At 35.2% G+C, this 22,675-nt stretch overlaps 1 protein-coding gene across 1 annotated transcript in view; it reads left to right on the top strand.

The window, feature by feature from the left end:
- LOC139134804 (monocarboxylate transporter 13-like) overlaps positions 1-22,084 on the top strand; it is a 70,166-nt gene extending 48,082 nt beyond the window's left edge. Inside the window, exons 2-5 of the mRNA XM_070701860.1 lie at positions 1,274-1,591; positions 16,059-16,202; positions 19,336-20,109; positions 20,537-22,084. Coding sequence (XP_070557961.1) covers positions 1,274-1,591; positions 16,059-16,202; positions 19,336-20,109; positions 20,537-20,655 — 1,355 coding nt within the window. The 3' untranslated portion in view covers positions 20,656-22,084. The remainder of the gene's footprint in view (positions 1-1,273; positions 1,592-16,058; positions 16,203-19,335; positions 20,110-20,536) is intronic.
- Positions 22,085-22,675: the final 591 nt, after the last annotated feature.

Below are 22,675 nucleotides of genomic sequence, written 5' to 3' on the forward strand. Positions count from 1 at the left end.
CTTCAATGGGAAAACAACAGAATGTAGAAGGACCAAATATTTTCCACATTAATTCCATGTAATACAATATTACAAGGAAACACCTTTACTTTGATATGGTAGTTTGTATCCTAATTTTGATGTACCAAGCTGCATGGTGTTGTAAATTTAATATATGTATCCTTTGCAACAGTTGTGCACGGTGCATCAAAATGTGTATAAAAGCAGCTTGTCGACATTATGAATATTACAAGCAACTAAGGCCCATAGAAGCTATTATTAAATATTGTAAGTACACTCACTCTGGCTTGCCTTAGGTTAAAAGAAATGAAAGGACATATTTTACATTAGATACCTTAGCTCGCCTTTCTTTCAGAAACGATTTATTCATACAATTATTAGACTAGGCAATGAGTATTTATTGAATAATCATTCGCTATGTAGTTGTGATAAAACACAGCTACCGCGTGGAATACAACAATATGTTTTGGATAAAGATAAACTGAGACGTATTGTTGTAAGTAGATTAAAGTAACAACATAAAGAAAGCTGCACTGTTTCACTCCTATTACAAGTCATGTAAAGATTACCTCTTATTACTGTTACCAATAAAATCCCTTCGATACAAAACAGTATCTATGACAGCATTAAAGGCTCTTGTAAGATGAAACGGCTGAAAAGAAGCTTAATGTTCCACTTTACCAATTATTCACATACAATACACGTGTTTCAACCTAATATCCCACAATGAGTTCATTTTTAGAAAACCAAAACGACGTACCTCAGCCTTTTGGAATTCGTCTGAACAATATGGTATCTGATATTGCAACGGCCCGTGATCGGAAATGCCAATAGCTGGGAAGGTCACACACGTATTTGAAGACAGCTATCGTTTCTCTATAAAAATAGAATTACTTATTTTTTGAATAAATCAGGGAAAATACAGATAGACAATCCTATACAATGAAATCAAATGCCGTGTAGCGAAATTCAAACCGATGGCGAAGGAAGACCTGAAAAGTGAAAATTGCAGGCGTTTTACAACTTACGTAGTACTACTACGTCAAAATTGTGCCCTTGTACCGCAATAGAATGGTATTGTGTTAACGTCTTCCAGTGCATATAAAAGCAAATATAAACAGGAGTAGTTATTAATTCAGAACGATTTTTTGTTGTGATTCTTCTGTAGTTATAGAATCGGTTTTCCAACCAGCACACAAAATGAACCTTCAGGACCTTATCATGATATAGTCTCACTTTACGTATTTTCTCATTTTCATGTCCTTTGTTACAGCATTGGTGTTGAAGATGACTTCTGCCACCAACGATGGCATTAACATAGACGCAATGTCCGACTATGACAGAGGGCACTTTTCAGGAGATGCAATACTTGGTAGCGAGCGAAGACGTGAGCGTCGCGTTATAACAGACGTTCCAGACGGTGGATGGGGTTGGTTTATTACATTCAGCGCATTTCTCAACGAGGCATTCCTTGATGGCCTCACTGCATCAGTAGGTGTTTTGTTGCCAACATTGAAAGATTATTTCCAGGAGGGAGCTGGAAAGGTTTCCTTTATTGCATCGTTAGGTTTCTTTGTGTTTCATTCTGCAGGTGAGTATCTTCGTGTAAAGACTGTCTCCAACACAAATACTGGATTCTCATAGGCAATAAATCCTTGCCTCATTGTTCCTCTGTGCAGTCTATAGTCCAGTCAATCTAAGCCAAAAATGGGGTCAACCTAGGACTAATTGCAACAGAAATTATTTCTTCACCATGCATTTTGGAAAGGTCCTAGAAATGACATACTAAAAGTATATAAAATCTAAGGGGTGCAACTGTGCCTAATTTGCATAAATGTAAAGGGGCTCATGGGTATAAAATTGTTGCTGATAGATGGTTTCTACTTAAAATGTGTGGCTAAACATGATTTTGATGCAGGTTTTTTGACTTATTTGCCTCATGTTTGGTCTAGGCAATGTTTATGGAAATATTTTGTCGTCATAGAAATATTCCTTATTTGCATAAATCCAATATGGCCGCCACAACACTTCTCTTTTCTTTGTTTTTCTCTAACTAATAACTTTTGTTAAGCTTCTAATGACAGCAATAGAATATTTTTTTCACCTTGTATTTTAGAGAAGTCCTAGAATAACATACTAAAAGTATAGTACAATCTAGAATTGTAAACAGTGCCTAATTTGCATATATGTAAAAAGATTATGGTTACAAACTTAGTGCTGATAGAATGTTTCTGCTAAAAATATTTAGCTAAACGTGATATGTTATGCAGGTTATGGGCTTATTTGCCTTGTTTTTAGTTTAGGTAATGTTGATGGAAATATTTTGTCGTCATAGAAATATTCCTCATTTGCATAAATCCAATATGGCCACCACAACCTTCACTTTTCTTTGTATTTTCCCAATTAATAACTATTTTTAAGCTACTTCTGACAGCAATAGAAGAATTTATTCACTGTGTATTTCAGTGAAGTCCTACAATGACATACTAAAGAATAGTATAATCCAGAAATGTAAACAATGCTTAATTTGCATAAATGTAAAAAGATCATGGTAACAAACTAGGTGCTGGTAGAATGTTTCTGCTAAAAGTATTTGGCTAAACATGATATATGCAGGTTTTGGGCTTATTTGCCTTGTGTTTGGTTTAGGTAATGTCGATGGAAATATTTTGTCATCATAGAAATATTCCTCATTTGCATAAATCCAATATGGCCTCCACAACACTTCGCTTTTCTTTGTATATCCCTAATTAATAACTATTTTAAGCTACTTCTGACAGCAATAGAGTTATTTTTTCTTTGTGTATTTAGAGAGGTCCTAGAATGACATACTAAAAGTCTAATACAATCTAAGAGGTATAATATTTACCTAATTTGTATCGATATGAATGGATAAAGGGTGCAATACAATCACTCATAAAAGAAATATGTATATTGAATTGAGAAAAACGCGATATTATATTCAAGAAATGTATGCATTTATCTTATATTTTGTCCGTGCAATATTTTTGAATCTATTTATCGCGCGAGAAATATTCTAAATTGCGCAAATCAAGTATGGCTGCCACTGTGTTTCACTTATCACTGCATCTCACTTAAAAATATATTTAATCTACACAAAAAGTAGTTTATGTTTCCACTCTGTATTTCGGGAGGCTCCCAGAACGACAAACGAAATGACTAAAAAACTTTAAGAGGAAGAGGTGAGAAAATGCATAATTTCAATAAATGTAAAAGTCAGTAATTGGAACAAAATCTTTGCTGTTAATAAATTTCTTAAAAACATATTGAGCAAATTGGCATTTTATTCAAGCAATCTGATTATTTAATGTTTTTTTTGTGTAGGCAATGCATCATATCATTTAAGATTCCTCATTTTACATAACTGCAATGTGCCCCTCCTACCACTTTACTTTTCCCTTTCTTTGACCTATAAATGACTATATATAATGTTAAAAAACAACCGAGATCATTAAAACTATTTTTTCATTGTAAATTTAGTAGGGTCATGGAAATTACATACCGTAAGTTTAATGAAGTTGTGCATAAGACAGCTCATTTACCCAAATGCTAAACGGATCATAGATGCTATACAAACCTGGTGCTGATAATCTATTTACGAAAGTGATTTAAGAGATAAGCTGACATTGTAATGACTATGTAAGATCATTTTTGTGTTTTTAGTTTAGGCAATGTTTTCAAACATATCTTACAGCAATAAAAAAGTTCCTATTTGTATTAGTCCAAAAGTCAACCGTATCACTTCCTTTTCCTAATCGGAACATGAATTATTTCTTCACCTTAAATATTTAAAAGGTCCAAGAAAAGGTATATTCAAAGTCTAATACAATCTACATTGTGCAACAGGGCTAATTGTAAAAGATTTTATAGGAAATGCCTACACTGTATTAAATGTAATACTTGAAACTTGAAATGATATACAATATCGTAAAGAAAGATTGCAAGTCTTTACTAACATTGCTAAATATATTTTACCTATTTTTGAACGATTCCTCATGTTCATAAATCCTATATGATGATCATTAAAATCATTTTCTTTAATTTTTTAAATTGACGTCAATTTATTTTAGTTATCTATATTATCAGTAAAATGAGAAATTACATTAAGAGACACTACTTGTTTAAGTTATTAATTACTTTAAGTACTTCCTATCGAAAAATGATCATTTTATAACTTGAATGAACATTTTGATCAGTAAAAAGAAATTGACATGATTATTTATTTTCTGTGTACTTTAACTTATTGTAATGATTATATTTTAATAGGGCGTACAGAATGGAAAGCCCTGTGAAACAAACAATGATTGATTCGTATAGTTTGTTTCAATTATCTAGAGAATTTGCATAATGTCAAGACAATTTAATCCCTATACCTGCATATAATATTTGGAACTTTCTGCGGATTCGGATTATCTTAATGCACACCAAATGCTTGGTAAAATAACCAACGCTTTGTACTAAGAGAAGCTGAAGAAAATTTGTTTCAGCTCTAATGGTTTCTTCTATTTTGACCCTTACCCGTATTATTAAATATAGATTAAGTGTTGGTAAAATGTAATTAAAGACCAGGTTATGTGGTCACTGTAAATCAGATATACTTTTGACTGTGTTCAACTTGCCTGTTAGTGCCACGTACAGAAATTTATGATAATAATGAAATAGAAATACAATTATATAATGATCATCATGATATAGAGGTACAATTATTATACTATACTGCCAATTATCATAAAGTATGTAATGAGCAAAGCTGTACCTTAAACAGCTGAAAGACATTACGATAATCAAAGGACTCTGCATTCCTCAAAATTTTGAAATTTCTTGAAGACAACAATTAAAAATTAATATAAAGCCATATAATGGACTGAAGAGATAGATTTCCTGTTTAATCTTAAATTATACAGCCATAGCATTTAAGGAAAAACTGAAAAAAATCTATTGACCGAATCATGACAATCTAAATCACAGGTAAACGCAAATCTAGACACTTTTCGTAATGTTACATGGTCTAGCTGCTCTTTCTAATTTTTATAACCGTGAAACAAGAAAACTAAAATGTGAAGGTATTTGCACCACAGAGGCTACCTCTAACGAGTTTATCAATTCATTAAGATATCAATTTTTTTACATCAAATTATCATATAATTGGTCATCCTGTATTTTGAACCTTATGGAAGTCTCACCTCAGAATGATCGATCTTATTGGTAACGATACAAAGTCTAATAATTTGCAAATGGAAAGTCCATTACATAAACAGCCCCATGAGTGATACTTGCACATCTAAGATCTGATATGATACGCGGTACAATTATATCATCCCTTGCTTCACATCTTTTCATTTAGTTACCTTTCCCCATTCTTATGGGTTTAACAATGAACTGCAGCAGCCTCAATAACCCTGGCTTAAAGCAAAATCTAGACTTTCTGTTGTCAACGAAAGGATTCTGGCTGTAAAAAATGAACCACCTAGAGGAAGATGTGAACAGGGAGGAAGAGAAGAAGTTTATGATATGATAATGACCATCATAACAATTGCCATTACCACCACCATCATCATGATGATTCAAATGATTTTCGTATTTATACTAATGATTGCTCAATAATGAGAAAGATGATTAACAGGCACAGCTGTTAAGTGTGGTGAACCATTTATTAGTAACTGAATATTTCCGTCATCATTGAAAATAGTGACCAAAAGCATAAAAAATTCCTTCAAAAATTTTTACTGCAATCGAACATGTTGTAGGAGAAAATGACTGAACTTTTGACAATAGATGTCAAAAAATTGAACCATCCAATGATTTTTCATGAATAACCTTAACGTCGTAAAAGAAAGACGAATATCCAAAGAAAGTATTCTGATTCCCTCTATTGAAACAGTAATGCTCTGAAACTCTTCTCTATATTCATTGCATTTCTGAATAACCAGAAAATGTCAATGGAAGCTATTGTAGTTGTATTGTATTCATAAGACAGTTTGTGTCGATTATGCAAATTAGGCCTTCTGTATTAAATGATAAGCATGCAAATTAGGTGAACCTCATATTTTTTTGGTATGGAATTGATAAATCTTACAAACCTTAACAATTTCATGAGAAAATTTTTTTTATATATGAGCTTTAACATTCATTTTGTCTAAAATAATGAAAAAAACTGCGAATATATGCAAATAGTTAATTTGCATGATATTTATTGTTCGAGACATTTAGAAATAACTTGTTGAACCTTACTAAATTGTGTTACAATGAAAAAAGTCACTTGAATTAAGTTTACATGCCAAAATGTGAGTATAGCAGTCATTTTAAAGGCGATATATAGCTAATTTGAATATATGCAAATTTAACCAATTTGCACCCCTTATATTTTCCTATACTTTTAATATGTCATTAGTGAGGCCTTTCAAAGGTCATGGTGAAGAAATAATTTCTGTTGCAATTAGTCCTAGGTTAAACCCTAAATTGACTGGACTACTAGCATACATTGTTCGTTTGTTTTCTTAACTGAATTTAAAGACGCTACACTAAACCCATCGTTTTCCTTAGGTTTACCGCTTTCAATGAGGCCAGTATTGTTTGAGGTCGCTGAACTTAATATTAAAGAGTCTGACGCTGTTACTGTAGATGTATCCTCAGTGTTGTCCTTATATTTAAAAGTAGCCGGGTAATTTAAGAAAGTAGACGGGTGGAATGCGAGTGAGCATAGCGAACGAGGGGGAGAGCGCGAGAAGGGGGTGTCCCCCCTCTCGCAAGGCGAAAAATGAAATTTTGGAGTCGAAATGGTGTTCTCTGGTGGCATCTGAGGTGACATTTAGCTGAGACTGAAACGGTACTTTTGTTGTGTGTCTTAGACGTGGCTCACATACAACATAACAAACAAGCACGATTTTGTTTTGTTTGTATTATTTATGACACATGGTTTTATTTGCAGTATAGATTTAACATTTAATCTTAAGTCACCTGCAGTCTGCTCATTTCATTGCTCATTTCCCAATCTTCATTACCACATGGATGTAAAAAAATAGATTTTTTACATCAATGATTACCACATAGTAGTTTCCCCAAAACCATCAAACTCATCGAAAGACACTATCGGGCAACCCAACATAGAGAACATGGAGAAGCGCAGTGAAATTGAACCCATGCCGGAATCCACGATGTATTGTCCTGTTGTCTCAAAAAACGGGGGCTCAGCGCCACCGTGAAGCCGTGAGCCGTGACGATGATGCGCCGGTCGGCAACGGTCGGCAACACACATGCCTGTGACCGTGGATTCTGGTACCTAAAAATAATCAATGAAAATAAAATATCCATCCAAATAAACAGTTGGTTCCAAAAAAAATCAGTTCCAGCTCATTTTTTTAAATCTAGAAAATGCGTCGGTATTGCTCTGAGAATAACTTGATTTGTTGAGAAGATCATATTCGTAGTGACGTTGGCAGCCAGCGCGGCGGCAGAAAACTAGCTTGCCAGTCTCATGAACTTCAAGTTCGAATCGTCGATCAAAATCACATCTTTTCGGCGCTTTTCTCTCACAAATTCAGCGAAATTGAAGTTTTTCATACATAAACTAAATGTATTGTTGGAATCAAGTATACCTTTTGAAAAAATATTCCATCGGCAAGGAGCCAGTGACCGACGCCACATTTCTTTTGACGCCATCGTTAACCAGATATGAACTGAATTGCCTCGCGTGCACATTTTGTAAAGTACTTCTTGGGGTATTGGCTTTTATGACATTACATTGTTTTTATTCCCGAAATTAATCCAATCTATCTAAATTTGACATTATCCCCACTGTATTACGCAATGAAAAAAAAGAAAAGAAACCATTTGAAAAATTATGATCCAACAATATCTGTCGATGCAAGTGCAAATGGCTGAGCAGGCTCTTAACTGGCAGAGGTCGCGTTTGCGTATAAATTCTGCATATTTCACATATAATTGCCATGTAGAACGAGTTGACCTACTTCACAGTATCTCAATGCGCCCAAAAACGATACAATCATCTGTGCCGCGCCGTGTAGCAGCAAAATGAGTTCGTGACCTTTGAAGTACGCGTTTCAAAAAATAAATACCCATGGGAACCTGCTCACCACGCCACGCAACTCATGTACAGCTGACTATGGTGCACTTGTCAGGCGATGGTCGATGATTCTGGTTATTGCCTATATTGTCAAGTTCAATGCCTAATTTACGGAAACACGAACTCTGTCTAGTGTATTCGAAGCTCTGCGTACAGGTTGTGCACACGGCCTCTACCACGTGCTGTCCTGTGGACAGTGTGGTACAAGCCGTCGGCCTACCACCGTACCGCCGGGAAACGCAGACCTATTGTATCACTGTTTGCCGGTGTATTGCATAATATCATGTGTAAATTTACAGACAAAGCTTTACTAAATTCTCATAAAATTCATAGGAAAACAATTTTTCATAATAGAAGTAACATTAATATCTGCTCTTGGAATGTACATGGACTTAACAGTAAAGCTGTTCATGCTGATGAATTTTCAAGTTTTATCAAACAGTTTGATTTGATATGTTTACAAGAAACATGGTTGAATTGTAACAAAGAATTTTTTCATGTTGATGATTTTAGTGTTTTCCGATCCGAAAGAAATTGTATTTCTAAAAAGCGAGGTAGAGCTGCTGGAGGGTCAGCAATTATGTTTAAGTCTTCTTTGAAAAAAGGCATTACAAAGTTGAAATCAAAGATATCCGATTTTTTATGGTGTAAACTTGACAAAGAGTTCTTTTCTTTGAAAAATGATATGTACATTTGCTGTGTTTATATTCCACCAGAGAACTCTTGCGTACATGTTAAAAATGATTATTTTGATGTATTAGAAAGTGAAATTTCAAATACTCAGTGATGGGTGATATCATTCTCATGGGTGATTTAAATAGTAGAGTTGGATTTCTCAAGGACTTTATTAAAGACGACGATATAGTTTATACTCCTGTACCAAATTTCTATACATCTGATGATTTTAGAGAAAGAAATAGCAGAGATTGTTCAATGCCAAATGGTAATAAGTTTGGTAGGCAACTGATTGACCTTTGTTTAATAACAATTTGATAATTGCTAATGGGCGAACTGTTGGGGATTTGTCAGGGAAATTTACCTATCATCATCCAGTAGGTTCAAGTACTGTTGATTATTGTATAACTACTAAAACAAACTATAAGAATTTGCAGTATTTCAGAATTCATGATATCAGTGCCATGTCTGATCATTGTGCTATAAGTACTTCATTACGTTGTAACTACACAGTAGTCTGTGACTCCGTACCGAATAAGCCTTTACCAAGTTATGTTTGGGAAAATGACAGTGCTGACATTTTCAATGATACATTTAGTAATGAACATTTCACTCATGCCTTTGATAAGTTTATGAAATATGATTTAGATAGTACAGATACAAATACAGCAGCTATAGAGTTGACAAGGATATTTTCAACAGGCGCCAGGCGATGTCTGAAAGTTAAATACAATAAGTCTAGGAAAAAGAAGACAAGAAATCAGTGGTTTGACAAAAACTGTTATAATTTACGCAGGGAACTAAAATATGCTGCTAAAGCCTTTGATAAAACCCCTAATGATCCAGTTTTGAGATGTAATATTTCACCCTGAGGAAAAATACAGAAAGCAACTTAAATTTAATAAACAGCAGTTTACCAAATCATTGATAAACAAACTAGAATTGGCAGATGGAAACAGTTCAGGTGAATATTGGAATATCTTGAAGAACCTTAGGAAGAAATCGGGTGTCCCATTGGATGAATCTATACAGAGTAATGATTGGATTTCATATTTTGAGTCATTGTATAATAATAAGTCCACAACAACTGAAGAAAAAATTGTTTCTGAAAATTGGGAGAGTTGGAAAAAATAAAGAGACTAAATACTTACCTTAATACTCCAATAACACATAATGAGTTATTATCTGCCATTAAACAATTGAAAAATAAGAAAGCACCAGGCGAAGACTGCATAAGAAATGAGATGATTAAAGCTAGCAATAATGTGTGTATAAGTAGCATTTTAAAATTGTTTAATCATATACTGGATAGTGGTAATTTTCCTGCATTCTGGAAATCAACATTGTTAGTTCCACTTCACAAATCAGGGGACAAATGTGATCCAAACAATTACAGAGCAATCGCACTTTCAAGTTGTTTATCAAAACTTTTCACATTGGTATTGAACAAGCGTCTCATTAAGTATCTAGAGGTCAATGATCTTTTCTCACCTTTCAATTTGGTTTTAGAAAGAATAGACGTACTTCAGACTGTGTATTTTTGTTAAAGACTGTAATTGATAAAATGTTTTCTACTAAAAGTTTGAAAAACTCAAGCTCAAACAAGCTTTATGTAGCTTTTGTAGACTTTAGGAAAGCTTTTGATTCTGTTTGGAGAAAAGGATTATTTCTTAAAATGCAGAGGTTGGGAATAACCGGTGGTTTCTATGATGTTGTAAAATCTATGTATGATAACACTCAGTACAAAATGAAACTACCAAGAGGTATTTCTGATGGGTTTCTTTCTACTTGTGGTGTTAAAAAGGTTGTAACCTTTCACCAACTTTATTCAATGTTTTTCTGAATGATCTCCCAGGTATTTTTGGTGATATATCTGATTTCCCAATAGAAATTGGAGACCTGAAAATGAGTTGTATTTTGTATGCTGATGACTTAATACTTATGTCAAATCTGCAGAAGGTTTACAGAATTGTCTGAATAAGTTACTTTCTTATAGTAAATTATGGGGTCTCACAGTTAATGTAGACAAGACAAAACAATGGTATTTAACAAGAGTAATCATTTCATAAACAATGTGCAATTTTACTTTGAAAACAATTTGATTGAAACAGTGAAACATTTTACATATGTTGGTGTTCTTATTACACCTAATGGAAAATTCAAACAAAACCAGAATAATCTTAAAAACAAAGCAATGAAAGCTTATTCAGCATAAAAAAGTCAATTTTATGTGAAAGAATGTTAAATCCTAGACTTTGCTTAAAACTTTTTGACACATTGATTGTTCCAATTCTTTCATATGCTTCTGAAATTTGGGCAACAGAAATCACTAGTACTGATAATTGTCTTGAAAGTCTTTGTATGTCGTTTTACAGATTTATTCTAGGAGTCAGTAAACGTACTCCTTTGGAAGGCATAAGAGCTGAGTTGGGTAGACTACCATTGAAGATCTCACTTTATATGTCTGTTATAAGATATTGGTGTAGACTGAACAGTTTGCCTTCAAATCACATTCTTAAAAAGGCACTCACAGAAAACAGAAAAATTCAATCTCCTTGGGTGAAATTTATTAATCGCAATTTGGGGGATTGTAATCATATGCATGTTTTCAGTTCATTGGGAGTGAAATCATATTGTCAACTGAAGAAGAAAATAAAAGAAAATCTTACAAGTGAATATTTGGGTTCATGGAGGAGAAATCTGTTTGATGATGTAAGAAAAAATGGAAATGGTAACAAATTACGTACATATAGAATTTTCAAAACTCAGTTTGTCTTCGAAAATTACTTAGAATGCTTGTCTGACTTTACACTCCGTAAACATTTGTCCAAATTCAGATTGAGTGACCATAACTTGGGTATTGAAATGGGAAGAAAAAGTAAACCTAGATTACCTTGAATGAAAGAATCTGTCAGAGATGTGATTATAATGAAATTGATGATGAGTTTCATTTATTATTTTCATGTAAAAATCATACTTCAGAAAGAATTTTATTGGGACAAAGTAGGTACAGATTTTTGTAAATGTTATAGTCTCTTAGAAAAAGAAGAAGTTGTTAAAAAGTTAATGGAACAAAATGTTCTTGATCTAGCTGTATTTCTAAAAATACAAATGTATGCTGAACCCTCCAGCAGCTCCGGGCTGAAAAATGTCCTGGTAACTTTTGTTCATTTGTTGTTCAGACTTTTACTGTTTTCTTAAAGAGCACATGTTTATACTGAGCTGAAGCAGCTCCAATGAATGTAATTATTGCATGTTTTCGTATTACAGAGATGAATGGTTGTTTTTCTTTCTCTGTATTGTTCACTTACATTTGTAACACATCTTGATGTACCATACCATACTCTCTGTTAGTATGTGTCGAGTAAATAAAGATTGTATTGTATTGTACGCAGGAGCATGGCAGGAGCTAGCCTACTGCTCCTGATTTAACATCAATGCCAACATGGAAATCTCATGAAAAATTTGTCATTGTTGGTTCTGTAGCTAATACAATCTTGAAAAGCAACTTAAAAGACACAGACTGTTATTTTCTCGATCCGCTATCTGCGGACTACGTGCTGAAGTACATTGACTGTTCATGTCAACGATCGTTTCTCCTCTGCAGAGTTTCTGTATCCCGTTCAACAACGCTGTACCTCGATCACACGATAGTGACGCTATGTAGCTGTGCAGTATTGAAACTTATCATAAAATGGCCACCTCGTCTAACAGTAACACGTATTGTCAGGATTATCGTACGGAAAAAAGACTGCAAAACTAAGACTTATGAATCTTCATCAGAATTGAACACATCATGATTGTACACGAGTATCAACCGTGAATGCACGTTGAGCTCGGCAGTTACACAAGCATGGTACGCTACATGCATAGCCCTACGAGTATGGCGACAGTGTCCGGCTTTGGCTACGCCGGGGGCTACGCCGCCTACCGGAGGTGGGAGGCGGCGTAGCCAAAGCCGGACACTCTCGCCATACTCGTACGGCTAGCTACATGCACTGCCGCGATGCCGATCGTATGCATTCCAAGGCCTATCCCGGAATTTGTTTCACAAACAACCTCAAAGGAGAGCAAACATACTTCTATGGACAATGACGAATACGTTTCTTGGCGAAGCAAAATCAAAACAGTGCAGCAGTACATGAAGTAGGTCATGGCCTTGGACTCTGTGCACGAACCTGATTGGACACTTCAATACCTTTGACCCAAAGTTATTATTCATCAGCACTTCCATGCCATGAGGCTAGGTAGAGAACGTATTACGTACGCAGTGTACGCTGTGTGTTAGGAACGCACACAGGGAATGCACAGCGTACACTGCGTACGTACGCAGGGCTAGCGAGAGAGTTGCCGACATCGACGGTTATTTACGAAAAAAGAATAAAAGACTGGCATTTTTGGAAGCGATCGAGTAGCTGCGGTAGGCAGGGATACGACTTGGGCCAAGAACGCTGAATTTCGGCAGTAATTTGGCTTTTACGTCAAGTCCAAAAATGGATTTGAAGTCACCAACTCTACGTACGGGTCTTTGCAGGGCTGTGGTGAGCGGGGCTATTAATAGCTGTAGCGGAACACACAGCATCGTACGCAGGGCTAAGAACGTATGTACTCATTCTGGCGATCGAGCAGCGAGGGAAACAATCAATTACCAAGGATGAAGCTAATTTGCTAAACGATATTTTATCTTGAATAGTGAGTTGAATGAGTAATAAAATATCATATTTTTAATGTTCAATACGAGGTTGAAACACAGAGGGACCGTGGTTGAAACCAGAGCTATCCAGCTGTAGCCACCTGGACAAGCACATTTCACAGCGCCCTCAAACAGTCGATTGTTTTCACTTGTCATACGCGGCGTAACAGAAAAATTAAAACTTTCATAACTTCATTAATATCCAAGCCACGCCCACCAAAACCTTTTCAGTTCTAGCCATTTGAATTCTGAAGATGTCTACCAAATTTGACTGAAATACGTTCAGCCGTTTTTTGAGAAAATGGACCAACAGACAGACAGACACACAGACAGACAGACATCGCTGCGACATAACCTCGCTGCGCGGATGCGCACGCGAGGTAAAAATGACCTAAGATGACCTTCATACTAATCAACCAATTACACTGGCAGCACAATAGGCGCGTCCATCAGCCAATCACACTATTTAACAAGTGAAAGATCGGGCTCAAAAAGCCACAAATGGGTATTTAGAAACTGTGTTATGTTTATGCAGTTCCATGCGAGGAAAGGGGTAACGAAACCGCTAATCGTACGTGTACCGTCTAACAGCTGGCAGTGCCATCCCGAAGTTAATAGGTAATAGGTCTATAAAAATAATCTAATTACGTTAAAAGTAGCCGGGAAAAAATGCAAAACAGCCGGGTTATTTAGCCGGCACCCGGCTTCTAAGGACAATACTGTATCCTTACAGTGGCAATACCAAGGTGGTAATATACAATACACCATAGAAACAAGAATCCGCGGGCGTGTGTGTGTGTACACGTGCGTTCGTGCGTGCGTGTGTATGTCTGTCTATCTGTCTGTCTCTCTGTCTGTCTCTCTTTCAGTGTTTCAGTAAATTCTCCATCGGATTCGATCTCACGACGCACGGCAGTTCAAGAAGCACTCGCACATACTCGCTATCGCACACAAATTTTATATCAGTCTATCAATACTGAGAGCCCTGGGAATATTTTTAATGCTGTAATTGTATCGCACACGGTAAAGCACGGGTCACTATTTCATTTAAAAAGTATATAAGGTATTGGAAAACATATATTAAGACATATTGTGATACAACGGTACACAACGGTATAACTCATTTACCTCTTACATGCACACGTGCCACATACATGCACACATGCACACACAAATAAAATATCCATTTTTCATTATAAAAATGAGTTAAAGTGACTCGGGCAGAAGGGAAATTTTCCGCTCGTATCAAATATACGGTCATCATTTGCATACAGTACAACTTAAAGTTAATCTTTTACTCAGTTGGAATGTCAAGAATCGACGGATGCAGATCATTCTGGATACATCAATGCTCAGCTTTGGGTCCATGGCTCATTGTAGATTGTAAGAACTATTTCCCGAACATTCTGCAATGGTTGAAGGTATCGAGATCACTGTGCTTTTACTGCTTTTAATCAAGCAACAGTTTTTTTGGACAAGTTTCGTGTTTGCTAATTTTTAAAATTATCAGAATTTACTTCCTTTAATGTATTTGTACAATAATAATGCACAACTGAAAATTTTGATTTTGTTAAACATTATGTGTGTCTTCTTGTTAAATATAGATGTCCAATTGTGATATTTCTAATCAGCTGATTATCAGCCCACTCCTTTCAGCAGTTCATCGGAACAGCAAATTTCCCAAGGGCCTCATATACCTTCAGTTTTTAGCTCTGCTGTCAGCGACGTGAAGCTTCGAGTCAAATAGGCTGATTGTCCGTTGTCGTCGGTCAACAATTACCTTCTTCTCTGAAACCGCATGTCCCATTGCTTTGAAATTTGATATGCCGTACACTTGATGTGACTTCAGTTAGGTTTTTCAAATCGTGGTGAAATTTGCATATTTGTATTTTGGGGGCATTTTTCGCTGTTTTTGGTCAAAAATCTTCTTCTCTGAAACTGCTTGTTCAATAGCTTCGAAACTTTATATGCAGTTCACTTTGGGTGACCTCAGTAGATTTTTTCAAATTGTAGTGAAATTTGCATATTTGTATTTTTTGGGAAATTTTGGTCAAAAATCTTTTTTTCTCAAAAGCTACTCGCCTGATAGCTTTGATATTTCGTATACAGATTTATACAGATAAACTCAATGTGATGGACTGAAATTATGGTGAAATCTGCAATTTTATATTTTTGGGCAATTTTGCCATTGTTCGTCAAAAATATGTAACTAAAACACTGCTCGTCTGAAAACTTTGATGTTTAGTATATTTGGTTTACAGGTTTTTAGGGGTTATTTAATGTATGATCTATTGAAATGATAATTGTAATTGCAATTTTCCGTTTTGGGGGCAACTTTTGCCATTTTTGATCAGAAATTTGTTTCTCAAAAAACTACTCGTCTGATAGCTTCAATTGACATGTTTTTTGGGGTTCACATTACAATGAAATCTTCAATTGTGTATATTTGCTGCAATTTTTGCTATTTTCTGTCAGGACATCTACATAGCACAGTGAGTGCTTGTTACAAGTCCCTCGTCCATTTATAGGCATTTTGTGAACACAGACTTATTCTAGTCGGTGACTTACGTTTCTTTCTTTTCACAGGTCCATTTTCAGTCTGGATCGGAGAATACACTGGGGAGAAAAGGGCTGCCATGATCGGCGTTCTCTTGTGTTTTGCCGGTCTTTTCATCAGTGGATTCGTGGTGAATGTAATGATGCTGTACATTACGATTAGTTGCTTAATGTGTGAGTATCTTATCACTACACTTTCATTATCGCGAAAATATCATATTATTGGTCAATTCCTTCTTAATTCTTAGCCAAATAAGGGAATGTTCGGTTATTACGGCCGGGGGCGGGCCGGCAAAATCCAGGGGTCACCTTAAATTTGAAAACTGCAAAGGGGGGGGGGGGGGTCATGTATTTTTCATACAGCTCAGAGGGGGGTCACTTGATTTTCATAAGTATCCATCCCGTCAAAAAAACTTTCAGTGTTCAGAAATATTCTGCGAGATAAAAATGATTCGCTGCATGATTTCATTCTCTGAAGTCATTTAACTGTAAATCTGAACAAAAGTATAATTATCTGTCACATGAACATATTGACTTGGCAACTCTGAGGCTTATCTTATTGTAAACCGAAGTCACTGAGGGTATTCAATTACTATTACTTATACATATTAGAGATATAGCAAGTTTTGTCAGGGAAATTATTTGACAGTTAGCTGCAGACCATTAGTACCATGAAAAGTGAAGTAATACTTTTAGGTGAAATTCCAATATAATACTTGTTGTCAAAATCTGAAGTTTCAAATACCCTATTTTGATTAAGTACATTTGTATCAATTCTCAAACATCTATGAAAGCATGAATTAATTAGTTCAGCATTGTAAAAAAAATTATTAATTGTGTTCTCATAGACTCCGATGTATAGTTAATCAACATTTCGGTGAAATTCCGAAATACAATTTCTTGCACACATATCAACCATTAACCATCCTAGTCTAACTAAGTACCTTAAAATGCATCATTAAACGTCTACAAATGCACAGATTTGGATAGTTTTGTTTTGGAAAAAAATATTCAGTTTCCTCATAGACTCCGATGTACAGTGAATCTACATTTAGGTGAAATTCCAAAATCTAACAAATTAAAAAAATCAAACAAATCACCCTGGTCTAATCAAGTATATCAATATTAATAATCGAGGGTACATAATTACACAGATTTACCAATTTTTGTATTGGAAAAAATATTCATAGTTTCCTCATAGACTTCCATGTACAGTGAATAAACATTTTGCTGAAATTCTAAAATCCAATTTCTTTCACACATATCAATTTGTAATTACCCTTGTTTAATCAAGTACATTAATATTAATAATCAAGAGTAAATAAATACACAGATTTTAAATTACCCATTTTTGTTTTAGAAAAAATATTCATAGTTTCCTCATAGACTCCCATGTACTGTGAATCTACATTAGTGAAATTCCAAAATTCAGTTTCTGGCAAACAAATCCATTAGTAACCACCCTAGTCTAATAATCGAGAGTACATAAGTACTCAGGTTTACCTATCAGGTTTACCTATTTTTGTGTTGAAAAAATTAATTATTCATAGTTTTCTCATAGACTCCCATGTATAGTGGATGAACATTGTTGGTGGAATTCTAAAGTCAAATTTTTTGTCCACATACCAGTTGTAATAACCCTATTCCAATTAAGTACATTTATGTCCATTATCGAATATCTATAAATGCATAGATATAGTTTTGTATAGAAAAATTATTACCTAGTTTTCTCCTGGACTACCATGTACAGTGAATCAACATTATCAACAGCTGATTTACCATTAAATCCAAATATCCAAATTTTGTGCACACATGTTTGCGCAAAAATATTGCGATCCACCTGTAATTTCTGTCCAATCCCTTTGAGGGGTGATTACAAAATTATAGCAAGTCAGAAGGGGAAATTTGAACATTGAAATTTGAAACACCTTGTGAGTTTGTAAGGAGGGTCATTTGAAATAATCTGAGAATCTTTTGGCTTTTTGGGGATTATATCTTGTTCCCTCCGGAGGTGTTTGTGTGTGCAGCTTTACTCAAGCAATATGCGGCGGGGGGGGGGGGGGTCATGAAATTGTTATCACCTTAAAAGGGGGGTCATCAATATTTTGCTACAATGGGTAGGGGGTTCACTTATTTTGACTGATGCGGAGAGAGAGACCTTGCCGGCCCATCCCCGGCAGTAATCGATCCCTAAGTGCAAAGGATTTCATTCAACTTCTTGACAGTGACATTAATTTCCAGCAGAGTTGCTGAAAGATAACTGACATTTCATTATTAAACAAGGCAGTTCATTTGCCATTAGGGTGATACAAAATGATTTGCATTGACAATACTTGGCTAAACTCTGAATTAAGGGGGCGTTAAATGTCCGTTTTACATTACACAGCGTTTTTTGCCTAATATCACTCTTTCGCTAATGTTCAATAAATGTTAAGAATTTTTTACGCCAATATTGAAGTTGTGTACAATTTACAGTTTAGAATGTACAGCAGACATAAGTTGGGTGAGAAAGAAATTAATTAATGCAAATTAATGTATAATATGCAAATCTCCGGATTTCCTGGCTTCATTTTTCTCCCTTTTCTTAACATTGCAAAAGAATATAACTCCACTCTGGCTATGTCAAATGGTGTGAACTTTTCACATTTTATTTGACACTGTGCAATCGAACCAGCAGTTTGATTATCAACAGATTATTACATCATTTGGAAAAAGTGTGTTTTCTAAGTGCAACGCCATCCTAACTGCTTGCTATTTGAATTCCATCCCAAAGTCTTTAAGTTTATCTGTAATTCATGTTTGTTTCCCGTTGTTTAAACAGTAATGAACTAAAAGAACCCTTAATCTGTAATACTTTTTGGCATTTCACAAAGTTGAGCTTCCTTTCCCTATTTCCGCTCTGCAAAACTGGAAAGTCGCACGGTTCACATTTGACATAACGGTCTACTGAACATCCAATGCATGTGTGGTATTAATTCATACACTTTACTTGTTGCGCCGTTACAGGTAATCCTTTAACCTTCTTTATGCCACGTTACCTTACTGTTGCATACCTGAAAAATTGTGTTGAGTTTTTAAAAGGTGGCATTTTGTTTCGTATTGATGGATGGTCAGGGTTAATATTTTAGTCAGGGAGGGGTCAACAAGAAAGTATCCTCCTTCAAGCATACAACTGAATGACTACAATTATTATTGAATGGCTGGTCAATCTGTCAAAAGTCAGGGTAGAAGAGATCATTCTTATGTGTATTGTCTGTGCATTAGAAAGTTAAGTTTACTAAAAACATTCTAATCTTTGTTGTTGCAGATTTTGGTTTAACACTGTCTTATTTACCAACATTTACCCTACTCGGAAAGTACTTCCAAAAACGCCATGGTTTAGCCAATGGCCTAGCAACAGCAGGGTATGGACTTGGTGTGATGGGTTTGCCACCAATCTGTCAATTACTCATTACTCGTTATGGTTGGCGGGGAACATTTATTATTCTATCGGGAATGTCTGCAAACCTTTGTGTGGCAGTGACGTTACTTCGCCCACTTCCTACGAAAGAAAAAAATGCAAACATCAATACTGTACAGAGAAAGCACAGGTGTTTCAGCTTCATCCGTCGGTTCGGTTTTCACATCATTTGTATACAACCTAACACAATTGGAATCTCTTTAGCTATCAGCTTTCTGGGCGCAACGAATGGAACTTTCCTCACCTTTTTCATGCAACGAGTTGCTGACATCGGCATAGGTGGAATGAACGCTTCGTTATTATTAACTGTACTCGGAGCTTCTTCGTGCCTGATGAGACTGACCCATGGCTGGTTCATCGACCTGAGAATTGTATCACCTGTCAGCGTACTTATAGGAAGTATTCTTCTGTGGACTGTGTTTCTGTTAATATCTGTGTTTGTTGTTAACTACTGGGGAGTAATGATACTGTGTGTGGGCTTTGGACTGACAAGTGGCCTGTATAATCCACTGCCCTTCGTAGTTTACAAGGATGCAGTGGAAAGAAGGCACTTATCCAGTGCATATGGATTATATCTATTTTCCTTTGGAATTGGTAACTTAATCGGGACAGCAATCACAGGTAAGAAACTATGTTGCACGAACAACTCACTTTGCATTATGAACGTCGTCATTCATATTAAAATATCAAAATATTAAAGGTTAAGCTGCGGTAAGTGTTAAGGAAGATCTTTTTGTACGAAAAACGGCAGTTTTTTGGTCTAGTCTCAAAATTTTCTGGCTTCATCTTACTCGTCAGCTTGAAATATATATAATATTTTATATATAAACTAAGTAAGGAGAGATAGTCCCGAAGTGTTACTGAGAGAGAAAAAACTGTATCAATATACACACAAAATATACAGGTCCATGATTAAAACATACGTCATATAATGCGTCAAACTCACCTGCATACCGTTATAACAACAAATCTCTCTATTGTTATTTGTAAAATTAATTTTTGGCTTAAATGATATTGGTTATATCGTGTCCTTTGCAATTTCATCTAGGAGCCCTGTATGATGTAACTGGAACCTCTGACATCACGATGTACTCAGCTGCCACCTGCGCCTTTCTCTCTGCTGCAATTCTTGCCATCACCAACATATTTGCAAAGAGATCGCCCTGACAGACTATCAGATCGCCAGACTATCAGAAGCCACTGACTGTGGGCTTCAACAGTCTGTGGAATACACCTTCTAGAACACAATGAATAGTAGACAATACCAGTACAGTGGCACCACTCTGAGGAAACTCGTATCACGTCAGCAACTGAACAAACGTTTGGTGATTCATCCAATTTTTAACATAATGACAGAAGGTCATCATGTTATTGTGATAGGTTGACTTGACGTCGTCCATTGAAAATTTTCCGTAAACGACAAAAAGTCAAAAACGACTGAATAGACTGCGTTCAATATTTAGTACAGATATTCAGATTGTGTCCAAGGTTATTATTCCTAAAAATGGAGTTAAACGGTTAAGCGGTTAGATAGTTTTGGGAAATTGCTACCCCCCCCCCCTTTTTAACTAATTGATTTTAGGGGTCTTTCATGTAGTTTTGGAAGGTACATTAATCCTGCATTTTGGACTGTTTTATGAGTTGTGGTACAGAAACGTGGTAATGGTCAATGTTAGAAATATGCAGTACGGCTGATTCAAGTATCAGAGATTTCCACGCTCTTTTGGGTAACAAAAGCGATAAAAAAACATATTTCCAATTTAGATTCTCACATTTGAGACGACCCTAGGCATTTGTAAAGTAAACGTCCTTGAGTCAATATACAGACTTTGACATTCACATTTCAGAGATTAAGTATCCACGACCTCTCATGTTACAGTCAATAGACAATGAAGTTACAAGTTTTATGTTAGTTATCAAGCTAGCACCAGCATCTGTCCTGAGTATCTGTCTGTGTGTGCTCACAGGAAATTACAGGGAACAAAAATTATTTGAGAAGTTTCTCTCCTTTAAATAGAAGTTATATTACAATTTAAACCTGTCATGGATGGATTGCTCTCAAATGAACTGAAACACAGTTATTGCCCATAAGCAACAAATCTATAGCAAGATTTATGTAAAGTTCATGAACTTACACAAAGTATTAAACAAAAAGATGACAATGACTTTGCTGTCCTACTAGATCATCTTGCCCCTTAAATTGACTAATATCTATAGAGCTTTTTGTAATAAGGGTGGCAGGCAAGATTGACTTTACGTTTCCAACACCATGGTATTGAGCAATTCTTGTGATGGCCTTCTATACCAACCTTTTAGCAGTAATTCAGTTCATTCCTATCTTAGCATTTACAAATGTCTTCTGCTTTTTTCTCCACATACATTATACATGTCCCTTTTTTCATAAAATTGGCTTAACATCGCAATGTGAAAAATAGTCTTTCAGCTATATGCTGCACATTGACTTCGTGGTCTGTCTAATTCTAATTTCTAGTTGCATTTGCAGCTGTATCTCGAAGTGTGAGATATATTATTCTTGGCTTTTGGAAATGTTCATCGCTTAGTAATGTCAAAGTAAACGTCAATACTTCACAAATTCAATATTATAATTGACTGAATTTATGCGTTGTAATTTAAAGCGTCGTATATATTATATATATATATATATATATATATATATATATATATATATATATATATATATATATATATATATATATATATATATTTGATAGCAAGCAGAAAACAGGACTTAGGCGTACAATATATATATATATAAATATATATATAAATATATATATATTTATATATATATATATATATATATATACTATATATATATATATATATATATATATATATATATATATATATATATATATATATATATATATATAATATATATATATACCCGGCATCGATTGTAAAAAAGTTAAAAATTAATGTTTAATTTACAGTCTCTTCATGCTTTGCACGATAGTGTGATTGTGACCTTGAACTCAGATAGCACTAATGAAGTCAAATCTGAGTAAAGGTGAACCGTTATTGAAGTTTATTTCAGCCAATGTTTCCATACCAGCATTACACAAACAAAAGGAAAGTCATACTAGGATGATCAAGAAAGAAGGCGAAAAAGGAATAGAGATAATGAGTAGATAATCACTTGCAAGACAAGGAGTTGCTCCCTCCA

This window comes from Ptychodera flava, chromosome 6 (genome assembly GCF_041260155.1).
Source record: "Ptychodera flava strain L36383 chromosome 6, AS_Pfla_20210202, whole genome shotgun sequence".
In the NCBI taxonomy this organism is placed as follows: domain Eukaryota; kingdom Metazoa; phylum Hemichordata; class Enteropneusta; family Ptychoderidae; genus Ptychodera; species Ptychodera flava.